The 25155-nt window shown below is 41.1% G+C and overlaps 1 protein-coding gene across 1 annotated transcript in view; it reads right to left on the bottom strand.

The window, feature by feature from the left end:
* ZNRF2 (zinc and ring finger 2) overlaps window positions 1–25155 on the bottom strand; it is a 52856-nt gene that overhangs the window by 9602 nt on the left and 18099 nt on the right. The window contains exon 2 of the mRNA XM_062621383.1: window positions 12878–12973. Coding sequence (XP_062477367.1) covers window positions 12878–12973 — 96 coding nt within the window. The remainder of the gene's footprint in view (window positions 1–12877; window positions 12974–25155) is intronic.

The following is a 25155-nucleotide window of genomic DNA, read 5'->3' on the forward strand; positions in this document are numbered from 1 at the left end:
TCCTTCAGGGGTCACAATGGAAATCTATCTGCAACTTTAGAATACCTGCTGGCAATACAAGGTACAATTCTCCCCCCAGAATGTAAACCCCACGTTTAAATGACACAGCTTTCATACAATGGCCAATTAAGGTATCTTGATTAGAGAAATAGTCACGTTTCTATCGCAGGACTCCCAGTGAAGAGCTTGGCTTTGATAAAAAGGCCAACTATTCTGAGATGCAAAGCTCTTCACTTCTGAGCAACATCCACAGCCGCTCCTATCCCATCGTGATCAGTGTACCAACTTTCTCAGTCCACACTTATATTCCTAGTAAAAAGCATTGGGGTGAAAGAAACTATCTCGCATAGGATAAAACCTATCTACTAAATGAGACACGAAACAGCTTGTGCTCCTGTGTCTTGAGATTTATTGCCAGAGTGACTATGCGTTTCCACAGTGATTCCAGATTTGCTCTCAATTCAAATACCTGACTCCAAAACTTCCGTTCCAAGCTACAGTCTTTCCACCTTCTGTTTAATCAGCCTGCTTGCAGTTTGAGATGCCTCTGAATGTTAAATCATCTCAAGATAGCTGAACAGCTTCCTCCTGTTGCACTGCCTTCTGAAGGTAAGTTCGTTCACCACATTTGTAAGTACCGTGTGCTTAAACTGTCAAATTTTAGTCTAGCTACAGGCCAAAAGCTGCACTTGCTCACAAATGAACCACAAACAGTCTTGTCCTCGAGAACATGATTTAAACAGACTTTATGCCAGCCTTACCCATTCTGTGTTAAGTCCTCATTCCAACTGAATGGATCTATATTTGTGTTTTGAATGACCCAAGGGGTAACTTGCTCTTGAACTGTCTTCCTTGGCATACTGTGTTTGTCCCAGGGCTAGAAACATTATTCCTGGGAGATGAAAATCCATCTCACCAGAAGGCATTCTAGGTGAAAAAGCCCTGAATGCAGCAGCATCAAACTAGTGCCCCACAGCAAAACCCCATCACAAATGGTGAAGCCCAGCACAGACTGTCTGAAATAGAAGCTGCTCGCTGCAGCACAGGGAACAAGGAAGCTGCCTTTAGGCTGTTTTCTTGGGTTTTAATTTTTAATGTTTTAATTACATGACCTCTCAGATTTTCAGGAATTACTCTTGAATGTCGGGAGTTAAATCAAAAGCAGCACGTAAAGGGGCAAACCCTCAAGAAAGAAACCAGCAGCAAAGTAAGACTCCTTAGGAAACAGCATAAGGAACTATCAGCTAGGGAATGCCTCCTCCTTGGATCTGCTGGCTAAGAATGATTTATACTTCTCAAGGCTGAGAGTTTACCATCAAAGAGCTTCTTGCACCACAAATATGCTACAAAAGAAGGAGTGGTTGAGTAAATGGCCAGGGGCAACCAGCATGTATTGCTGACAAAGAATCTGCTGCAGTCGGGATTGTTTTACACTGAGCTGGAAATAACTGGGATGAAAGAAACTTGCAGAAGAAAGCAAGAAAGAAGAATATCAGAGTGGGATCCATCCATGCAGATCCTTTGTAATATTGATTCGTTGCTAAACAATGCTTCTTTCCTTTGAGGAGTAAACCAAAGCAAAATATTTAAGGACTACTTGTATGTATCTGCCTATCTGTACATACACGGAGAAATTGCTATGATAGATAGAGAAAAAGAAATCCATTTAGGCATGTGGAGAATTTCAGCTTGCAGTCCAGAGATCCAGTCCCAACCATGTGGCTGAACCATATGGTTTCCCCCTGAGCAACAGGCAGAAATCAAGTCTTATCATCAAGTGCGGCACACTCAAGAGAAATGAGAGGCCCCAGGTCCAGCTCACCTTGGGTAGCAGTTGTGGTCCTTACCAATGGTTTAAAAGCCAACAAGTAACAACAATAAATCCCACAAAACAAACAAATAAAACCATCTCAAAAAACCAAAACCAAACCAAAAAACTCCCAAACCACCACCACAACCAACCAGGCATAAAACCCCAGCAGTATTTATCTACAGAAGCTTCTTGTGTAGTAAATCACTGGGGGATCTGAGATAATGACTTAATGAGGCAAAGACAGCACTGTGGTCAGGAGGAGGGTGAAGAATTCATTTCATATACCTTGCAGAAACAGTCTTCTTCAAATAGCTTTATGGTCACAAGGAAGACTTAACTGTGATGATTTAAGTCTCTTAAAAGGAGCAACTTTTCCATGCCAAGAGGGATGCCTGGATGCTACCACCAACAGTGTTCACAAACACTGGGGAAGTCAAGCAGAGTGAGGATGTGGCAGAGCATGCACAACAGAAGATGGTTGCCTCTGATCAAGCTGAAGTAAACTGGAAAATACCTCACGAGTGCAGGATGTCGATGTGAGCGTACAAAAGGATCCCCACTGAGATTAGCGAACTCCTCTTGCTTTGTCAGCTTTTTTAAGTGACTGAGCTGATTTTATCCCCAGTACAAAAGGGGACCAAAAAGACTGCCGAATACAGTTTTTCCAAGGCTTCAGCCATTGACCATCACCAAAACTATGGTCAAGAGACAAAGGAACTGCTTTGTCATGATTTCCAATTAAGAAGTTTCATTCTAGTAATGGTCTGCAATGAACTGACAGCGTGATGGGGACACGCTGGCCTACAGAACTCTGTGAGAACTCTCCTCTAACACGACACAGGAGAAGCAGGCACATTGGAAACCTTCATGGAAGGAAAGAGTAGGGCAATAGTGTCACTGAAGAGCAGAGACAGAGAATGAGGAGAAGCAGCTCAGATGCAGTTAGCTATCCTACTGCTCTGGACAACATGGGGTACTTTAGCAGTGACTTGTCCTGAAGCTGGCTGTGGGATCTGATTCAGGGTTTTGCTCGCTTCGTCCTTTTCCAAGTTCCTGTTCCAGGCTTCCTACAGGTGCCCTGAGCACAAGGTTTTGCCAAGTCTTTTTTCCAGTCTTTTAACACTGGCCAAATAACTGACTCACTTCTTTGCAAGCCTGCAGAGAGGAGTTTGGTTTGATGTGATGCATAACGAATGTATCGGGAGCACTGAGAAAGATGGCAAGAAAGATGAAACTATAAGCCTAAGCTCAAAACAGGAGAAGGGCAGAAAAAAACAGGTGTGTCTGACTAAGACACTATTCTTAGGGAACACACAATGCATTACTGAGCAACACACAATGAAGACACTGGTGCCAAAACACAGCGTGCTAGAAGTCTGCCTTATTAACCCCAGTGCCAGGTGTTAGGCCTACAGGGTGCTTTTCCCAGCAGGCTTGAGATCAGCCTTCTCCAAGTTAAAACTGCCTGTCTGGTGTCAACGTGCACACACAGGGCAGGGATATGAATCACTGCATAATTTCTACTTGCCTGTCTATTCTGCGCACAGCAGACAGACTGCTTTTTACAAGCTATTCCTATTTTAAATGCGATTATCCCTGCGATATGGATGGAATGCAAGAAGTTCTGATAACATCAAATATTGAGTCAGAGCTTTCAAAGTTATCTCAATTCCTCTGCTTTACACGAACCATAATCCAGTATTATAATTTATTCCTGTGCTAACAGGCCCCTACAGGTTTTTACTGTCCCAGTAAGACACTACGTATATGTGCCTTTAAGAGGAGAAAAAAACCTGAAACACCAAACCCCATCAATAAATCTTCCTTTGTATTTAAAAGCAAACAGCATCGATTTCTTGATCCTAGCAATTAAGTCTAATAAGACACACACATAATTCCAACCGTATTCATCAATCATGACTGTTCACAAGTATTAACAGGAAAAGATTAACATGGGAGATATGTTAAAAACCCACCCAAAACAGTAGTCCCCAAAGACAGTTCTCCAGTATTTGTTCAAAGCTTTTGGCACAGTCTGGCAGTATATTTCTACAACCATATTAAAGCCTTACTTTTCTCCTTATTTATTAATTTTACAGGCTATCAAAACTATTGGACACCAACACAACAAGGCATTTCAGGTAATAAAGCCATAGAATCAAACAGACTTCCTTGGAACTAGGGAGAAAAAAGTAAGATAAAAGCAGGAATCAATCAATTCCTCCCCCAGCTCTTCATTCCAAACAAACAAACATTATTTATGGGCTAAAAATTATCACTGAATACTACATTATCGCTTAGCTACATGAAAGCTATCCAATACCTACTGTTACACATGACGAGCTAATGAAACTTCACACAAGGAGGGGACAAAGAACATGGTCAAAATGAAGACAACTTGATATGGCTTTAAATTACAGACACGTATTAGTGAAGGGTTAAAACATTAGTTATCTGAGGTTTTCACGAGGAAACTCTAACAAGGTTCCATCAGGGTCAATACAGTTCAGCAATAAATCTAGCAATAGGGATGTTTTTCATGTTTCAGCTGTTAGAACGCTGGGTCATTTCTGGAGCTGAACGTATCTGTGTCCACGTGAGACAAAGTTATGCAAACTTTGGGAGCCAGGAGGTTCCTCCAGGGAGGATACCACAGGCAAGCCTAGTACTTTGTACCTACGTCAGTATATAGGCGATGCAATTCATGTCAATAGGCATTTTACAGCCCTGTTCTAGAATCACTGGATCCTATTAAAAAAAACCCTGAAATATTATATTCTTTCTCCTACATAAGCAGTGATAACAACATGATAGAGCACTCTCACTTCTAAACTGGGGATTAACAGTGTTTTTACCCAGCTTGTTCCTGAAGAGTTAAGCTGAAACCCCCTGCAAAAGCTGAACTGACTTCCTTTATTGCTGAAGGGTTCAGTCTGCAACTCGGAAGCACAAGACTTCAAGTAATCCAAGGGTTGCAGGTTTGAAAGCCAGATTTTAAGCTGAATTCAAAGTAGAACGACAACTGACATTTCAAGGCAATCCTTTTGACTGTTCTGCTCGTGGGGCAGTTTCGAGGCAAGGAGTGCCTCTTATTCTCTTCTATTTCTTTAGGAAAAAAATCCTGATCTGTGAACAATCTGTTCTGGTTCCTGCAAAACAGTGAGGAATTTCGGGGAGGAAATACCATTAAATTCCTACACAGACCACTCGATCTCAGCGAGATGTACTTTGGTATTTTTTTTTACAGAAGATTTCAAGAGGTTTTATTTCAAAATCCAGCCTTTGAAACCTGTCCTCTAAGATTAGGCAAAGCGGGGTTTTCCCAAGCAGTTTGTTTCCACAGAGCAGCTACAAACAAAGGAGAGTTTGCAGCTAACAGACGAGTAAAATCGGACGGTTTTAGAAGCAGCAGCTTTAAAGATTGCAGAATTCCCTTACAAAAGGAGGAACCCTGTTTCTCCTGAAGCCAAATTCCCAGCAGTCACAAGACTGCAGCAGTTGCAGATACGATTTATGACATCCTCCGAATGACCTCTCAAAGCTAAAGACTGATTAAGTGTAAGACGTGGAAGGTGGCTCCTGTCTGCCCGCATTACACGACGCAGAGTCACAGCCCAGTGAGCATTTGCTACCTAGCAAACAAGACTGTCCCTTAGCTTCCCGCTGCACTGCACTGCCATTATAGGAAGGAAACACAACATATGGAGCAGTATATCAGGTCCTCTTCTAACCCAACCTGAGTCACGCCTTTCGTCAGCTGCAGATGTTCTTTGCAGGTGTATCTGTAATTTTCTAGGACAAGAATTGCCATTTGACTTTAGCAGCACTCTCAGTACCAAAGCAAGACAAGGGCAGGACCTGAGGTTAGGAGCAGCTGATAAGGGAAAGAAACAACTTGAGCTATTCAGCACATGAATGATCCTATTTTCTCTGCTTCAGAAACAAGCAGGCTTGTTCTATAGCTGTCAAAGGCTTCACTGCACTTATCAAGTGCTGCATAACTAAATATTCCCATGTCACATATGTGCATTTATATAAAGGCCATTCCAATGTACCGATAAAAGATTTGTTGTCCCGCTCTCAAGAACTGAATTAAGCATGAGCTGACATTGCAGCTATTCTGGCCACGAGTGATTTGCAATGGCTCCTTCACAGGAAGTCTGGTCTACCAGATTTAGGCCTGGCTCAAGGGAAAGCAGGCAGAGAATCACCCACCAAATACCCTTCTGCCCAAAGGTTCAGAGAAAGTCACATTCACAAAGAATTGGAGGAAAGTTGAAGATCTGAATGGATGTGATCTCTGCAGAGTGTCCTCCTCAGCAGGATCCAAGCGTGTCAACTTCATCACAGCAAGAAGATTCAGCACAATCTATTGAGCATCCCCAACCTGCACCATGACAGTGAGCTGTCCTAGCTTCTTTACAAACCTATGCCTCCCTCTCTCTCACATGAGAATCAAATAAAAAGCAATATTGCTACTTCAAACACCACCATTAAACCTCTGAAATTGTATCTTACCAAGGTAAATGGGGCAGCCTGCAGTTCTGGGAACTGCCGTTCCAGACGTTCAAAGCACTTCCCTCTTAGTTACACTATGTTCCTGTTTCAGGAGCTTTCTTCACAGACACACCATTGGAAATACACAGCTTGGTTTTCTGACCCCGTAGCAGAGGGTTGACAGTTTGTGGATGTGGAGGAGAGATAAGAGGCTGCGGACTCTAGAAGTGCTGCAACTCCACACTATCACAGCCTGAGCCAGTTCAGCCACCGACTGAGGCTGCAGTGGGGTCACTGAAGCAGCCTCCAGGCCTGGTAGGTCCACACTGAAGTTGAGTGTGGTTTTATTTAGTGACATTCATCAGCATTACTCTTTAAAATGAACAAACTCCCTCCTAACAAACCCGAAATGTTACAGGCTGCTTTTGCAGTGATACTCTTCTGTGAGGTACCAAAGACTGCTGAGGAGAGATTTGGGATGGCTGGAAGGAAATACAGCTTTACTGAACAAAAGGGAGGAAGAGCTAGAGTTTGCTACTGCTCCTCCTGGCAGTCTGGTTCTGATGAGCAGCCATCCATGGAAAACACTGGTGATCACCAGTGAAAGTTTCCTCCTTGTTCAAATGTTACCAACAATTCCCAAAGGGAGGAAGTCCAAACCAAACAACTTAATTTTAATCAAATTCTTCAAACACAAATCCCTCTTTAAATTGTGACAATGGTTTGCAAGACAAGCTGTGGATGATATTGTATCAATTCACAGAATAACAGCTGCCCAAATGTCTGAGAATGAAATATTTACTATAGTAATGTCCTACTGTCACCACGTTAAAATCTTGAAGTTCAACAGATGTACAACAGTTCTCATTAAGAGCTACTTAAGAAAACACTCTTAAAGCATCAGGGAAACTGAATGAACCTCCTACATACTCTGGAGGATGCTCATGAGCACACAAGATCAGAACAAGAGTAGATGTCACTATTTTAACTGCAAGCACAGGGTAAGTGTCTGTTTATTTGCCTTGTTAAGCTACCTTCTAAAGCATGCTCTTCTCTCTCCCTAGCATCCCTGAGGGCAGAGCAAGAAGCTTGAAACTTTCAGCCAAGAATCTTGTTAAACTCCACAAATGGAAGAATTGAGAAATTCTATGGAGATTTTATACCTTGGATAAAGTGGAATGAAAAGAACTGGTTTGCCTTTGCATTAGTTTGTACTGCTTTGCTGGAAGTCTAGTCCTATTAAAGGATGAGGACAAGGAGGAAGGCTTAAGCTTCTCCAGGCAGACTGGCAAGATGCCCTTTTGCAAGGTCTTTTAGGGTATGATCTCTCTGGCAGAGAAGTGAGCTTGAAACTCACCATTCTTTTTATTCCAGACTGAAGTTTTGAGCACATCAGTCAAAACAGTCGACAGCATCAGCCCTGCCTTCTTTTGTGCACAGAAGTGACCAAGGAAATCAAGTCACTGTTGTGGGTTGAACTTTTTGAACATGAATACATGTACCTGAACACCAGATTCATGTATTTCAGTGGTCCAAGTGTCCGGGTAAGGTGTGATACTTTTATCCCTTCTACTGAGCAATATAAATTGAGTCAGTTCTAGCACAAGTAGCTTGCCCCAAAGATGCTGAAACAGCCACCAATCAATGCAGCTTACAGTTTGTGATAGAAAAAAACAGTTAGTTCAGTCCCATTCACAAAGAATGGCTCAAACAGATTTTTATTTAGTTTTTTAGGTGACTCATGCCAACCTTCAGGTCTCTACTTTGGATCCAAATGCATGTGCTATATGGGTGTCATTTAGATGTCAGCTCCTCTAGCAAGATTATTGCTCAAACAGATTCCAGCTCAGGATTCTGACACTCAGTGCAGGCCCCTGCATGTAGCAGTACCAGCATTTCTCTCTCCTCACAGGACAAAACTGAGCCAAATACCTCAAAGTGATTTAAAATAAAGTGCATTTAAATCCTCATGACAAAACCCTGCTTTGCATCCTTGCGAATCTGAATCCGTTGCAGTGTTGTGGCCCAAGTCACTTCCATTTCAGTCAGACAGCAGGGGAATATTTGGCCAAGCTGTGCATGGTGTTAGATTCAAACACCCTAGAAGACAAACCAAGTTGCTGGGCAGGAAGAGCACAGAGTTTCATTCACGTTTTCCCTTCTAGTATCCTTCTAGTTTTCAATATTCTGTCTGTAACAGCCTTTCAACACACTAATCCTCCATTCAAAACAGAGCTACATACACTTTAAATATAAAATCCTATAGGTAACCCTTTCTACCTGTGATGTTTGATCCCCTGCTCTGTTTTAGTGTGACAGGACTCAAAAAATTCACTTACTGTAAGTGAATTTAACAAGAATGATTGCAAAGTCATTACCTCAAGTAAGGAAAAAACCATCTAGCAGCTTACGCACCAGATGCCTCAACGTTCTCCTTCTCTGAAATCACACTAGCAAAAGCTTTTCCCCTTAAAACGAACCTTGGTAAACATGTTAGCCAATAATGAGACCCACTCAATATCTGAATTAAACACGGAGTGGTCTGAGTGAAAGCAGCACTGATGTCAAAGCAGCAGCAGCACCTCTCAGCAAGCGGCTTTGAGGAGACCCGCACAGAAAGCTTCCAGAAGGACAGCGTTCCAGCACTAAGTGCTGACTTGATGAAACCCAAAATATTCCACAGGAATGTGCTAATTCAGTCAAAACCTTTGAAAGAGGACAGGCCGGCTCGCCGAGCCAGCCAACCAGTCTAGTGAGCTGACTGGCTCTCCCCAGGGTCACTGGCTTCCCCATTTGGGCAGGAGCCAGGCTGCTAGTCCCTGCTCTCCCAGAGGCCCTTTAATAACAGTGACAATAATAATGATAAAGTGTTACAAAGTGTTCTGAGAAACAAAGGAATTGTTAGCATGAAAACCAGAATTACTTCAGAACCAACTGCAAGGTTAGCTCAAGAGGAACTGGTCACATTTGGTGCGGAGCATCCGAAACTGGTGCCTTTAAAGTCACAAATCTCTCCTGTATCCTCTAAAGTTTGACAAAAAGGCATCAATACTGTATAACAGCAAAAAATTCACAATAATTATATTCACCAGATAGGTCATCAGCTAGGAGTTAAAGGCACATTGCTTCCAAAGCACAAGTAAATGCCCCTGGCTTACCAAAACGCAGGGTTATCTTGTAAGCAACATCTTTCACAGTGTAGTCCCTCAGTGGGCTCCATGCATAACTCACCATGGCAAACTGCAGTGAGCTGGTACAAGGTGCCTCATTTAACACTCTGGAGAAGCTCACAGGAGCACGTATGGCCATATATACATATATGCTAATATTTTAGCAGTGACAAAAAAAAAAGAGTAAATAATCTGTCAACCAGCAAGTAACTGACTTTCTCCATACAACTGGCTTTTGGCAGCTTGTGCATAACCAGTGCATGGGATCTATTCTGGCTTCTCACAGCAACTCAGCAAGCAGCAGTATGAAGAGAGTTTTTAATTGCTAAGAAAAGCGAGGCTTTTTAAGACAGTAATACCAAACCCCACAATGGCTTCGCACAATTCTATTCACTTAACCAGCTTTTGTGTATCAAAATGCCTAGATATTGGTTCATGCGTGAACACAAGTAGTTTTAGAGATGCGGAACAAAGTTCCACAGTAAAAAAGAAAGAGGTCTTTTTACATGCCAAATTGAGTCAGCAATGAGATCTCTGTTGCAGGCGCGTCATATGACTGTGGAAGAATAAGGCTAATAAAATGTACTGATTTATTTATATGAAAATCAGCACAACTTCCAGCACAAAACTGGACAAAATTGTGACCAGTTCCTTTCAGAAAAGACATGTAAATCAGACAGCTGCCAGAGTTTGCAGTTCACTGACCCTTCCTACTGCCAAATGCAAAGCACAAAGGTAGCTCAGAAAGCAATTAAGACATTGGCTGAGAAGACTCATTAATTCTTTGCAAACTTAAAATCACAACTGAACAGTCTTACGAGATTTCTCTGGGGAAGGCTGCACGCCTGGGACTCACTTCTGAAAACAAAGGTTTGTCTTCTCAAGATGACAAAACACACACTTTGCTCCCTGCTCTTTCTCAGAACAACTAATACATGGACAGTATCATGAGGAAACACATCTAGAACCAAACTAGACATAAGCACAGTTCAATCCAGCTGCTAATTTAACATCTGCTGAGATAGCCTAAGGCTCCCTTCAACTACTGAGATAGTCGAAGGCTAAGGTTTTCTTCAACTACTTGCAAGCAAAACTGAGATGCCCTTCTTATGGCTTATGACAAAAAAGTAGATCTCCTCATCATGTCAAAACTATACAAGGGAAAAAAACCCTGCATATAGCCATTCATATGCAGTTCTGGGCCTGAAGTCACAGCAGCATTAAGTTACCAATCTGATGGTTAATTCTTTCATTAGCCTCATGAAAGGATCACATACCACAGTCACTCCCGAGCACTGCACAACTCTGAAGCTACAGCCTCCATTTCTTTGCGTTGCAGTAAGTTAAATAACCAGATACAGGCTATCATTTTAGCTTTAGTCCTTGACTCCAGGCGCTAACCAACTGGAGTTGGAAGGATCAATGCACAGTGCTATTAAGTGTTTATGAGACCATACTTCACAGTAAGTTTCCTTCTCAAACCAACCTATGTAATTCAGTCACTTTTGAGCTCATATAACTATCTCCTCGAATGAGTTTCTGAGGCGTTCTATCCAGCAGATGCAATCCTAAATTGAGAAATGACATGTTGCTGGTAATAACTTGGATGGCGCTTTCTAAAACTGCTTTTGTCACGTTGCAGATGATCCAGAGAGTGGCTTCAGGTGCTACTCACATGTTTTACTTCTGCTCCTTTATACACAAGCTTGCTGATTTAACAGACTGCTCAAAGGTAACAAGATGGCCCAAAGCAAGGCACCAGCTGAGATAAACAGTACAGGAAGAAACCCAACCAACCAACCGAAACCAGAGTGTGAACACAGCACCTTTGTGACACCAATGAACATCACCAGCAACACTGAGAGGTTACACTATGCAACTGCTGGGTCTTCAGGAAAAAAAGGTTACTCAGCTGAGTGTGCTCATATATACATGTAGGAAGCAGCAGGGGCAAAGGATTTGTGTCAGTCATCTCCATTTGTGCACGTCCCATCAGCTGGGTTACTGCCAGAGCTTGCTCCTTGCCAGCTTGCCTCCTCCTGCTCCACCCTAACTGAACCCAAGTGCATTATCCGTCCCTGACCGAGGTGACAGCCTGCTTCTCCGTAATGTTCAACATCCCTCAGTACACAGATGTCTATCAACTCATTCTGGAAAATGCTCAGTCCTAAATGAAAAAAGGCAAAACAGAGAGAAACAAAGCCCCCTCTGTTAAATGAAGCCCAACCTTCTCAGACAGATGTATGCTAACACCAGGAAGACAAAAAAGCAGCAACAAAAACCCCAAACAAAACAAACCCAAGCTTTTCCTGAGTGCTGTGCTTTGAGATGGATTTCACAACGCTATGGTCTCAAATTATTTCTGCAATTAAGGGCCAGCGTTATTGCTATCCAGACAAAGAACAAGGTGGGATTTGTTCCAACAGAAAAAATCTAGTGTAGGATACCCTAAAAGCAAGGAGCCAGGAGGGTCAAAGAGCTCATAACCCTGCAGGTTATTTATGCAATAACTTATGTTGGAAGGGACCTCTAGAGGTCCTCTGGTTCAGCCCCTTGCCCAAAGCAGAACCAAGTTAAACCAAGTTGCTCATGGCCTTGTTCAATCAATTTCTGATCATTTCCAAGGATGGAGGTTGCACAACCTCTTCAGGTGCCTGCTACTGTGTTGGACCACCCTCATTATCCAGCGTTCGCATTCAGCTCTCACATATTCCACATCTGATGACTTGTAAGCAATAACCTCATTCAGAAGTCACTGTAACATTTCCTGGGCAGCTCTGCAAAATTAGGCACTAAGATTTCAGTCAAATTTTCTAATTCCTAGTTTTCTGAAACCTTTTGTGTGCTTGCCACAGAACTGTCAGCTTAAGCAACAGCGATAGAAAGGTTTGATACCAACAGTAGCAAAAAATCCTATTTGCCTTGCATGAAAGACTGCCTGTAAGGAGAGCTTCGTAGTAGGGAAAAACCAGAGCTACAACAGATGATTCATTTGACATGGGCAAGCTTCAATGAAATCACAAACCCATACATATCTGCCAATCCTCAGGAAGTATCACATATGCAATCAGCTAAAGGAGAAAGTTCTTCAGCTCCTTCAAGAAAGGGTCTTTTCCTTGAATAACATGCAAATGCACAGCACAACAAGTCCTTAATACGCCACCAGAAGGAGACTTGATTCACCTACTTCACTACTTGATGTCATTAGATGAGAGGATGTTCAAGCCACACCTATCTCAAGCAGACCCTACATGCACACTGACCAACATCCAATCTTGTGGTCAAAGAACAGAATAAAAGCAAAAAGCCATGAAACAATTTACCCATCTTATTAAATAACAAATTATTACCACTATCATGTTTCAAATTAGCAATTATCAGCTTACTTCTTTCTTACCATTGTAGGTTATCCTCGGTTTTGTCAGACACATCACAAGATGTAAATCCATTTCGTCAGAAGATACAAATTTTGAACATACAGGGCACTTGAATCCTATGGAAGATAAAGATATGTAAGTTTGAGTACACTCCATCATGTTGCAAATATGTATATTCCAGCCAAAAACCTGTTCTGCATACATCAATAGAATGAATATATATATATATCTGGCATCTTTTCAGTTTTCACCTGACATTTCTTACATTAACATAATACCCTTGATTTCAAAAGATCTCAAGTGTTTCTGCAAATTAATCTGCTGCCAATTGCAAACATGTCAGCACCTCTTGAATGCCAACTTCCCCAATGACTCTAAGAACAGTTAAGACAGGAGCAAGAGGATAATATGACTCTACTGAAAGAGAAACTAAAAATGTCTGGGGAACACAGCCATTCAAATCTGAACTTGGGCAGGAACCCTGAGTTACCATCTTAAATGGAATAGCACTGAAACTTTAACAAAGGATCTCAGTTTTACATCTCGTCATGCAAGCTCCAGCACCTTTTACCAGTCTGGGGCACAGTGAAAACATTAACTCAGGGGTGTTGCCTCACCTACTGAATCACTGATATTTCCTGTAGAGCTGAATTTACTTGACACATCTCATCCTAGCCAAGCACGACCTTGTTGAGCTCTCGAGGTAACAGCCTGAGCCAATATGGGGTAAAGAATAATTAAGACAGTCTGGACTGTGATGCAACTGCACACTGGTTCGTGACAAAACCATTTAATACTTTATGTCATTACTGAAGACAGCAGTGTTCCAGTTAAAGGACAAGGCAGTTGGGCAAGTTTTACAGTCCACAGAAAAGCCTGACTGTGATAGCCTGAATAATTAACACACAACTGAGAGACAAAAGGCCACAACAGGGATCTTGTGTAACAGTTGTTTAAGAATATATCTACAGGACGAGGTATGGCAAAAATATCTAAATCCATGCTCAGTGCAAAGGACCAACTTCTCTGATGCTGTTGAAAAGTAGTAAGGCAGGCACGTATAAAAGACCACTGCACCTTCCACCAACATCCACATCTGGGCCTGCTCCCCCATGCTTTAGTTTGTTGCCCCTTACTTTTGTACTTCCAACCTTGCGGGTCCACAATGAGGGGAATCAGTCAAGGATGACAAGCGACTTGGTGCTGCACTCTCAAGTTCCTGTTGCCTGACAATTCTGATCTTTACTGTTAATGATTAGCCAGATGTAAATCAAGCAACTAACCTGAAGCACTAGCGCTTGATAGAAGTAATACACTTCATTTGTTAAGACAATGATCTTTATTTCTTCAGTGCTGCTAAATAGGAAGCAAGTCAAAGCAGACAACTGGTAACACCCATGAGGAACTCTTGAGCAGCAGCTGAACGCAAACCACTTCCTGAGGTAAAGTACAGTTCTGATTCTTCCCATTTTAGCAATAAGCAGTTCATATCTAGCTCTTCTGCTGTCAGTCTTCCACTTCAGTTTAAATACTGCTCTTCTCTCCTTGTTTTTAATCCTCCTCCCAACCCACATCTTTACAGATACAACCATAGGTTAATAAGGATACACCAGCCAAACACATCTTTTGGACAAAGCAAGTTGAAAGGATTAATTTACTTGCAGAAAGCTTTGTCAGTGACCCTTCAGCCACTGTGTGGCTCCTTCCCCCAGGCTGCATCTCAACATGACTAAGACCAAAACTAGTATCTCAGCCCTCCAAACACCCAAACCCACCCGTAACTGTTTTGTTAGGGCTTTCCTCAAAAACTAACTTGGGGGAAGTTTCCTCTCAACCTTTATCAGCCTAATGCAGCTGACTACTCTTAAGTCTAGTCAAACCCTAAGACCCGTGCATTATTCTCATTTATATGCTTCTGTAAGGCATAATTAACAACATATTTGGATATTGAAAAGCACGTAACTTCCTTATGCATTGCAGACCGAGTCCTGCTGTGCCAGAACAGTTTGCATTAGAGCAAGTTAACATCTATGTTCACGGCTCATTAGTTAAGCACCAGGACAATCATTAACAGGTTCCCTCTGCTTCTCTGCTTTCTGCTCAGAGCCCCTCCACCTTATTGCCTAGGGTCATCAGGACATCTAACTGGGACTGACAAAAGGCAGAGAAAACCATCACTAGATCTTTAGATTTATCAACTGTTAACTTGCTTATATTAACAAGGTACATATCCCAGGAATCATTAGAGGGAATACTTCAAATCCAAATGAAACTGTAGGGAGAATTTGGGTAAATAATAATGATGATGATAATAATAATTCTTCTACTGAAAACCTTGCTTAAAGGTATACAGCTGTGAAAAATCTTTCTGCTTATCCACCTATTCAGCTGAATGTGCCTATACCACTATGTACCTGCCCCTAAACCTAGCAAACAGTTTAGATTCTTCCAATAGAGTAATTATTTTAACCACACAGTATCTTGTGGCTTGTCCAGTATCAAAGGGGATCTGAAGGCAACAGTTAAACAACTACAAACGTCCCCCTAACACAAGTCTGGAATATCTGACTGCTGTAGCTCTACTCGGCGTGCAGAACACCGAAGAACACAAGAAGCAGAGGACATCCCACTTAACTAAGCCTCATGGACCAACTTAGCTGCCAGTGGCAAAGGTATCTCTGTAGAAAAGATGCGTTTCCAGTGACCAGCATCAGCTGCATGCCAGAGACACAGAAGCAGAAAAGGAGCCTTAAACTCAGAACACTTGCTGAACCATTTTTCAAACACAAGTGAAATCCAGCTTCTCACTCCTTCACAAATGTTCTGTTGCAACGTTCTGGACTTAGCCATCTTCCCCAGGAGGTGCACAGTGTATGTTTTGTGTGAAGGAAACTGCCGTTTCCAACTCCATCAGTGACCCCAAAGAACAAATGAGTTTGATTGCAGACGCAATATTTACTTTATTAACTGTATTTGAAAAGTATGAGTAAGTGAAGGATAAACGCTCTCCACAAGCTGGTTAAAGGTGCTTGAAGAAAGCTGGTATTTTCCCACCTTTCCACAAATCATAAAGCAATAGTTTCATGACCCAGTTTGCAATTAAGTACTCCGTAAGAACAAAGGCTCTATTGTACCACTGGCCCAGCAGGCTAGCAACATTTATAGCCTATGTTTGTTTTTACCAGGGAACCATTCTGATAACTTGAAGAAAGTTTCACATGACTTTAACAACCAGCAACAGGTCGAAAATAACCTGCTCTCTACACAACTTGTTTCACTGAGCTTTGCAGATAAACAGTGCATTCACAGGCATTTAGACAACAAAGTGGAAGTAGTCATCAGATGAGGTGGCATCACATGAAGTGTCCTCTAAAAACTAGGAAACTCAATAAACTACTTTCTCACTGTCTTTACAAGGAGAACACAAGAGAAAATGTAGGTTTAGGTAAAAATCCAGCTCTTATGAAGGTGTTGGTTTCATAGCATCCCTTATCCTCATCCAAAGAACTACCACCTTTGTATGAGGGTGTTTGTCAGCACATCAGTGCAAAGCTGTACTTCCACAGTAGAGAGGCCATTGCCTGTGATACACCCTCAGCCAGGGGAAGAACCACTTCTCACCCCATTCTCTGTCTGTACTGCAGGAAAGACCTGCACAGGGGAACTGAGCAAGCACACGCCTTTAGCTGACTTTTACAACCGCACGCTTCAGAGTCAGGGAGACAAATTCTCACAAGCTCCCATAGTCTGGTTTCACAACCCTGACTATAATACCGAAAGTAACACGTTACTTAAAACCAGAACCCTGGGGGAAGGAAAAAAACCAAAGTACAATTACAAGAAAACAGAGTCAGAAGAGAAAGCTGCAGCACAGCCTCTAGAAAGTCCCAAGGTGGCACAGAAAGCTTGAAGTAATTAAACCTATGCAAGTAGCAGGACTTAAATATTCAGCGATGACCTCTCTCTCGCTCTCTCTTGAATGCATTGCTGTCTTCAGACTCCACCAGTTTTTGCAAATGAAGCTGCAGTTAGCCAAGAATCACATCTTCTGTCACATCCATCTACCCAATGTGCAACTTCCATCTCTGTCAGGCTTGGAAACTATCCACAGGGACAGGCGGATGGGTGACTACTCATTCTATCTGTACTGATTTTGACCTCTTACTGGTATCTTACTGTGTTTGGCTTCCTTTGCAAACATCAGCCCGTTTAACTTGCAGTTCAGTGCATAGCGAAGCAAACAAAACCCATCCAACAAATAACAAACTTCTGGACCTCTATGATTTTTTGCAAGACAACTTTGCCAACTCATTGTGGAATATCTACTTTGTGGTGGCAAAAAAAGGAGCTCGGCGCTCCCAGACTGCGTTGTGGAGCGTCACAGAAGTACACGTAAAGGAAACACAGTCAAACTGTATCAGACTTGCACAGAAGAATGGATGATCCTTTTGGTCAACACCAAACAGTTGTAGCAAGGAGTAAGCACGAATAAAACCTGCAACAACACTAAAGACTGCATCAGCCTGATCAGAGTAACCTTTCAGCAGAAAGCATCTTAATAGGCACATTGCCAAAACCAAACTAGAAGTATAATGAGACCAGCTGTTCTTTTAAAATGAGTATGCAACAGTCTAGTATTGTAAGGTTTTTGCATCCTTGTGTTTTCAAAGAAGATGGATAAATCCATCTTGGTTTGCATTTAAAGAAGTCTTAAGAAAAGAGAAATCCTTGCATACACATACTTCTCTAAAATGTATTTGACAATAGGAAGCTTGACAAATGTTTATTCACAATTGTTCTTTGGTACTTAGAAAAATAAGCACAGACAATTTGGAAGCACAGCATCCAGTAAATATGATGGTATAAGGGTGGTATGCAAGATTACCATCACACAAATAAAGCCTGCATAATGATGCCAAAGAAAACAACACAAATTATTCCCTCCCACCACTAAACAGAAAAGATTTCACCTAATCAGAGAAACATGTCAGAATGGACCTCAAGAGGTCACCAAGTCTATCCCATTCTGGAAAACTGGGTTAAATGTACTTAAGAGGATTTAATCTGCCCTTAAAAATTAACTAGTGAAAGATTTTACAGACATCCTAGATAACCTACAATTCTGTTCAGCTATTCCTAGACAGAAAAATCTTCCCTTATCTGTAATCTGGCACCCTTCAGTTACAAAAAAAGGTTGCTTATTTCTTGTGTGTTCAGTAGATGCAGAAAACACTCAGTAACTGTCTCCAGTATAAAAACATGTTCACACTGGAAAATGTGTGTCCTTCATCTTTTTCCCCTAGCCTGCAAAAAAAAAAGTCAGTTTAATCTTTCCATCCAGGCCTGGTGCCTAAACATTTTGTTCCTGTTGCTGTCCTCTGGTCTCTCTCCAACCTTAACACATTGCATTGCCAAGAAGTGGGCAGACATTTCAGGCTAAGACTCCGTAAATCCTAAGCAGAAATTAAATAGTTACTTATCACATTGTTCTTTCACACTAGGAATTGAATACAGATCTATCTATAAAGAGAAAACATCTTCTTTATGTGTGTGTATATAGGTACATACACATTTTAAACCATCAGATTACTGGCTCATTCCCACTAGGAGTTGAATATAGATCTATCTATAGATAGAAATTATCTTCTTTATGTGTGTATATAGGTACATACACATTTTAAACCATCAGATTACTGGCTCGTTCCTCTCGTGACAATCCCTAAATCTTCAGCAGAACAGTTACAAGCCAGGTGCCATATTCTAGTGGCACATTTTGTTTCTCCTCACATTTAGTAATTCTCATTTATCTTTTTTAATCCACTATGAACACTTTTCTAACACGTTAAAAACGATGAACTCAAATTTTGCACTCCATAGCTTTCAGATCGTACAAGTTCATTGTTATATTCCCTTTCTTAAAGTGTCCAGCCTCCAAAAAAAAAGGATTGAAAACAGACCCATCCACTGTGATACTTGAATTGCTCTCCTAGAGCAGCTTACAGGATTTTGTTCCCAGCTCTTTCAGCATCCACCTACTTTTTCACCTAGACCATATTCTCCAAGTTTCCTCATGAGAATATAAAGCAGAACAACATAAGCATTTTACTAAAGTCAAACTGTAATGCTGTTATTTCTTCCACTTCTTCCTTTTATATTCAGCTGTGTAGAGGACTACGAAGTGAGACTGTAAGAACAGCAGGAAAATAAATGGAAATCATTCAGATTCTTAGTGAAGTGACAACAGTCTGGGTGAGGTCAAAATTCTCCCTCCTGTAAATTCAGTTGTAAAATTTAAAGAAGAAAAAAAAAACCAAGAACCCCCCCCCAAACTACATAGATCTGTCAGAGTTATGCTGCCACAAAATTCTCTCTTCTCCTCAGACAACTGAAACGGAAAGACAGAATGAGTCATTTCTTAAGCCTGAAAACATGAAGCTTTGTACATGAAAGTTAACATCTTACCTGGCAACTTTACCCATACCATGTAAGAGAATATGATGGTTATTTCACACTAAACTCAAGGACAGAAAACTGACATTAAATACATGTCTTTAAGTTAGAGGGGAAAAGAAAAAAGAGCATTAGCAATTCCCAGCAAACCCTGTAGAGGATTTCTAGGCGCTGTAGCTCCCAATAAAAGTGGCTACTTGGATAAGGTTTGCCATTTTATGTACAGGAGTTCTGTTCAGGGAGAAAGCATCTTGCTGAAAAGATACATCTAGTTCTCTAGTTTCTATCCTTCCGTATGTTGTAAATGGCCCAAGCTGGGAGAACACAGAACCATCTGGAAAGACTTCTGGAGATGAGAAGAAATAAAGAACTACTCCCCTCAATTTGGGAGAGAATAGGGAATCAAACAGAAATAAGGAACAAAATACAAACATTCCAAACTCTGTCTTTTCCTGAAAACTGAACCAGGAGACATACAAATAATTTCTTTTTCTCAGCACTTAATCTAGAGGGGTTTTCTTCCCCACTTCTGTATTATAAAACTGAAGTAAATATACTTGTGGATTCCTTGAGAGAAACAAAAGATTTTCTCTTGTGTTTTCTGGTGCTTTCTGATTCAAAGCTCCCACAGCACTCAGTGGGAAAAGGGGACATATAAAATAGGGAATAAAACCAAAACTAAACCTTACTTTAGTTAAGGAACCCATGGAATAATTAGAGAAGATGTGTTTAGATAATACTTCATCTCCTAAGCTAAAAGTTAGGAAAGACAAAATTGTACTACATCACTTCCTCAGCTTCCTTCACCTGGTAATTGGGAAAGGGACATCTTCAGCAGCAATCAGTGAGAAACAACACAGTACAGAACGAAGACAAACTGAATTCAAGTCACATTTTTTTTCTTCATCTTTATCACCTGCACAATGTCAGGTGTCTAAACTCCATGTAAAAGGAACCTGATGATGATTATAATTGACAGCTGCAGTTTTAGAACCTGAAGAACAATTTCTTGAGAAAATTGAGGGGAAAAAAAGCCCCATGCTAAAATGTCCTGCAAACCGGAAGATGAAGTTACAGGTGGGAAAGGCCTGTGGAAAGATTGATTTCACCTTGCCATACAAAAGTAAGAACAGCTGTTATTAGAGGAACAGCTTTTAAGAGTGCCATTTTAGACAGATGCAAGCACCCAACAAAGGGAGTGGGAAAAGACCTTCTTAGTTCCACCCGTGTTTGTGGGTGGGTGTTATCCTCCTACCCCAACACCCACAGGGATCTGTAGTCAAGGCAGATGAGAGACTGCTGAAGTCTGCTTCATCCAAACTCCTAGAGCCTTTGTGCTGTCAAACTGACAAGTGCACAACAAGAACAGGTCTTAAAGTAACTTGTAAGCTATGAATTTACTCTTTCACTCACTACTGTATTAACTGCACTCCAGACATGTCATCCCCCCCCCAGCACAGATCCGTAACATAAGTTTCTCAATGGAACAGGAGCAGCTGAAGACAGACAAGTGTGAATATAAACTGAACTTCGCGAGTTGCTTTTGTGCATGAAGAGGTAAGAGCAAGATGGTTTTCATGGAAAAAAAAAATCCACCCACAACCCAGCCTATTTTAGATTTTAGCTTACTACATTTGGGAAGTGTATTTTCAACTAGCAACCAAAACCTCCCACTTACCAACAAGATTTCCCCCAGAAGAATACCATTAACTCTCATAGCATCTTTCCCAAGGGAGGCGGGCAGGAGCAAGAACCCAAAGAACACACTTGCTCTCTCTTTCATACAGGTGTGATGACTCCCTTCCAAAATCTGAATCGAGGGCAACAAAGGAAAGAAACTTTTCCTCTCCCTCATGTCTATTCATTGTCACATCTCTGGCAAGCAGAGATTAGAGCCAGGTTCCCTTCTAGCCGCACTGGCAGACTAACAGCAGTAGTATGGGCAGAAACTATCAAATATTCCAGTGGCTTCTGCACACAAAGAGGGCTCTTGCCACATTGGAGAAGTCTTATGGAGCTGTGAGGACACGAGTTGTCTGAATATGCAGTTAAGCCAGGCTGGACACATTTTTGAGCCCAACCAACTACTTTATTCAGAAAGCAAATAGGCAGAAAGCATTGTCAATGGTTTGGGGCACAAATGTGTTTTATTTCCACACAGCAGGCAAGATCAACCTGTCAGGCAAGCTTAGTTCTTCCATCACCAGATGATGGCAATTAACTCACTGCAGGTCAGCCTGGAGGTCTGAAAACTTTACATGAATGAGATGCCTTAAACCTCGTACTTTAGAGATATTACATATTCCATTGCCTTTTATCTTCTAAATTCACCTATCACCGTTGAAGGAGGAAGAATTCTTCTCTCTCATTCCTAGTCTCTCCCGAACCTATACCTTTATTTGTTTCTTCTTTAATTTTCCTATTCCCACAATTCTCTTTCATTGCTTGGAGCAATATGCTCCTCAAACACCTGAAAAAGGCTTTTCCACTCACAATTTCACAATGAAAGTTGGGAAAGACAGGATAAAGGTGTCCTGCTGCCAGAAGTAAGCACTTCTGGAGTAACTGAGACAACTATACATTTTTAAGTACAAAGAGCAAGTTTGTCTACACTTCCCTTCACACTGTGAGTAAGTCACTACTTTCAAAAATGGTAGAGTTAAAGTTTCCATTGGAAATCACAGCATTTAAAAGGAAGTGTAGGCAGAGCTGTTCCAAGACCAGAAGAATGAAGTCCTGCTTTTTGAACATCATGTAAATATCTTGAAAACTCGTACTGTACAATGCAACAAATCTGGTTAAAATTACATGAAGCATGATAATAAAGAGAGGAGAGGGCTATACCATGCTGACAGTATATTTAATGACAGCTAAAAGGGAAGAGGTATGATGTGAAAATGGCTGAACAATGGTTGACAAGGATGACTAAACTGAACACGTGGAACAGAGCATCTTGTCGGACGCAGAGAAGTCTTCTGAGCAAACTCGCCATGATGCATACAAGGTCTTACAAAAGAAATGGGAGGGACACAGTAAATACTGCACTGGAAACGCAGCAGACAGGAACAAAGGAGCAAGCCCCAGGAGAAGGCAGCATCTGGGAAGACAGCACAGATAATGATGCTGCTTGAAAGCATGCAGAAGACAAAGTCTCTCGGAGAATCTGGAAACTATTGCTCTACTACACAAACAAGGTGATAATGGAGACCTGAGAAAGCACAGCATTTATAGACAATTGGTCTGTTGTCTACAAAGTTTTTACCAAAGTAAGTGAGGGTAAAAGTCAAAAAGAAGTCCTCACTAAGGCAAAACTTTGTAAAGTCCGATTTAGTTGAAATACTTACCAATAACCTACTTGTTCCTGCAGAAATAGAGGTAGCAGTGACAAAGAAAAAAGGGGAAAACCAATCAATGACAAAAAGCTCAGAGTACAAAATATTAAAGATTACACCTGGGAAGAATATATGTAAATAAAAAGGTAAATTATTATGTAGGATGTTCCCAGGACTTTAACTCTTAATTCTAAACATCATAATGTTTCATTTTAACAGCAACATTAACTGAGATATCAAAAGTAGTTATAATTATATTTATCATTCAGTACAACAGAGAAATGATACCTAGTAAAAGTAGTTTCAAGAAAGTCAAGGACACCTGTCAAAGCATACTTGTTTTCTTGTGCTTTTCATCTCGTTTTGTAATCACACATACAAGACTGTTTATCACCTCAGCACAACAGCAGCCTTTCCTGCATTATTATACACTATTTTTTCTCTCTTCAGCTCTCAAAATAGCAGTCCTCCACAGAGGGCACCTATTTCTTAATTCTGCAGGGAAACATCCAACCTATGGACTAACGTTCTGTCATTCACTTGAAACTGCTGAGAGCAGAGTATGTTTGCTTGTTTGGGTTTGTTGGGGTTTCTTTTCCATTCCTCCTTCCCCAAGTAAAGGTATGACTTATGACTAAGGCCTGAGCTTAGCAGAAAAGTCCAGGCTGGAAAACATCATTCATCCTGAAAATAAAGGAATTTTGTTTAAGGATTAACACTGCAACAGTACTGATGTCTCTGCTTATCATAAAGCAGTCTTTTGTTTCTAAATGCAAAATTCAGTTAGAAGTTCACTCTGCGCTGACCCCTCTATTCTTCCAACTTGAAAAGTATTCACCTTAGTGTATGGACTCTGTTGCAGAAACAGGGCAAAGGGTTACAAAACACCACTTCAGAAAGGTGCACACTGGAGTCAGATCATCAAATCTTTCAGCATTAACATATTTAAGTGTTTAACAGGAATTAAGTATAGATTTCTACTAAAAAAGTGAGAGCAGTTTCTTAAGTTTGAATGATAGATACACCTTTATGTACTATACTGACTAGTTTTGCAAAAGCTCCTATTTCTAAGACAGAACCTTTTAAGCACATTTGGGGAGGCACCACAGGGAAGAAAGCATGCAAAGTGCCTAATGAGGAATAATGAAGATGAGGTATCAATTAGTTAAGACAGAACTGAACCCATAAAGAAATAACCTCCCAACCAAGTTTTCTTAACTACTGTCAGTAAAAGCTGAAGAAAATCAAGCTATTGACTTACATGCTTTAAACATATCAGTCACAACAGTTTCATCTATGTTCTTTTGCCTCTATTAAGAGAGTACAGAGCACACATACCATATTCTGCAAACTCTAATAGAACATCCATAAGTCACAAACAAGCCGAACTTTCAGATGACATGCCACATCATTCCTGCCCCAGCAACTGTCAGCAATGTAATTCTTGCTTTTTCATGGTCAAACTGCCACTGTCTGAACAAACTGTTAAGACAGTATTTTGTGTTTCACTCACATTTTAAGTGACCTTTGTAGAAAACGCGCAGTAGCATTAGCTGTTTTTTACTGTTCACAACTGCTGCACTGGTCTATCAGTTAAATTGTTGAGGAAATTGATTAGCTGCCCATTTTAAACACCGACGCTTATAATAAGAGAAACATCTTACCTAATGAGACCTTACCGCGGGTCCCAAACACAAGTGACCAAGCAGTTAAAACATAAGTAATAAAATAATAGTAATATAAATAATAAAATGCTCAGAAAAATAACAACAAAAAATTCCCTGCTTTGAAGGAAGAAAGCTCTCTAGAACAGTTCCTGAAGGGAGCATAAAGAATGCTGGACCTTGAGCCTGCAAGCCTCTCAGCTTATGTACATGTTCATCCATTCACCCTCCCTCTGTCTCCTGGCATACCTCCTTTGCTCTTGCTGTCTCTTCCTGCCTGTGAGTCAGCTGGTGGGGACCAGCCTAAGCAAGCAGGACTCTGAGCTTTCCCAGTGGGAAATTCCACAGCATGGCCACCAACGAAGGAGTGAGATTAAGCCAAGTATAAGTCATCAGCTCTGGTGAAAAGACCGATTTATTCAAGTGCTTCTATAGTAATCTCCATCAGTGTTAAAGACTGCTGAGAAGTAAGCCACAGGCATGTAAAGGACAACCTCTGCCTCCAAGCTTTGTTGTTTCATCAAGTAACTTAAAAATAAATAAACAAATGAATAAATAAACTTGCATTTAGCTACCATTTTCAGAAACTCTTAAAAAAAGCTCCCAAAGGATGCCTGACATTCCTGTTGGTCATCACAGAAGTACACTTCCTCTTTCTAGCGGAGATCTTGCCATTACCTCCCCTTTGCAGCAGTTGTATCACATCAGAAATCAGTCAACTGGGAGATGTGCCAAAAAGAGAAACGTGCTTTTTTTTGGTTTTCCCTTGAGAGGCAGCAATAGTCAATACAATTCCTGGCTTTGTGCAGCGAGAATGCCATTTAAACTCTAAACTTATGCCTTTGCTTTCCA

This window comes from Pezoporus occidentalis, unplaced genomic scaffold (assembly GCF_034315485.1).
Source record: "Pezoporus occidentalis ecotype Australia unplaced genomic scaffold, CSIRO_AGI_Poc_V1 ctg107, whole genome shotgun sequence".
NCBI classification, from domain to species: Eukaryota; Metazoa; Chordata; class Aves; order Psittaciformes; family Psittacidae; genus Pezoporus; species Pezoporus occidentalis.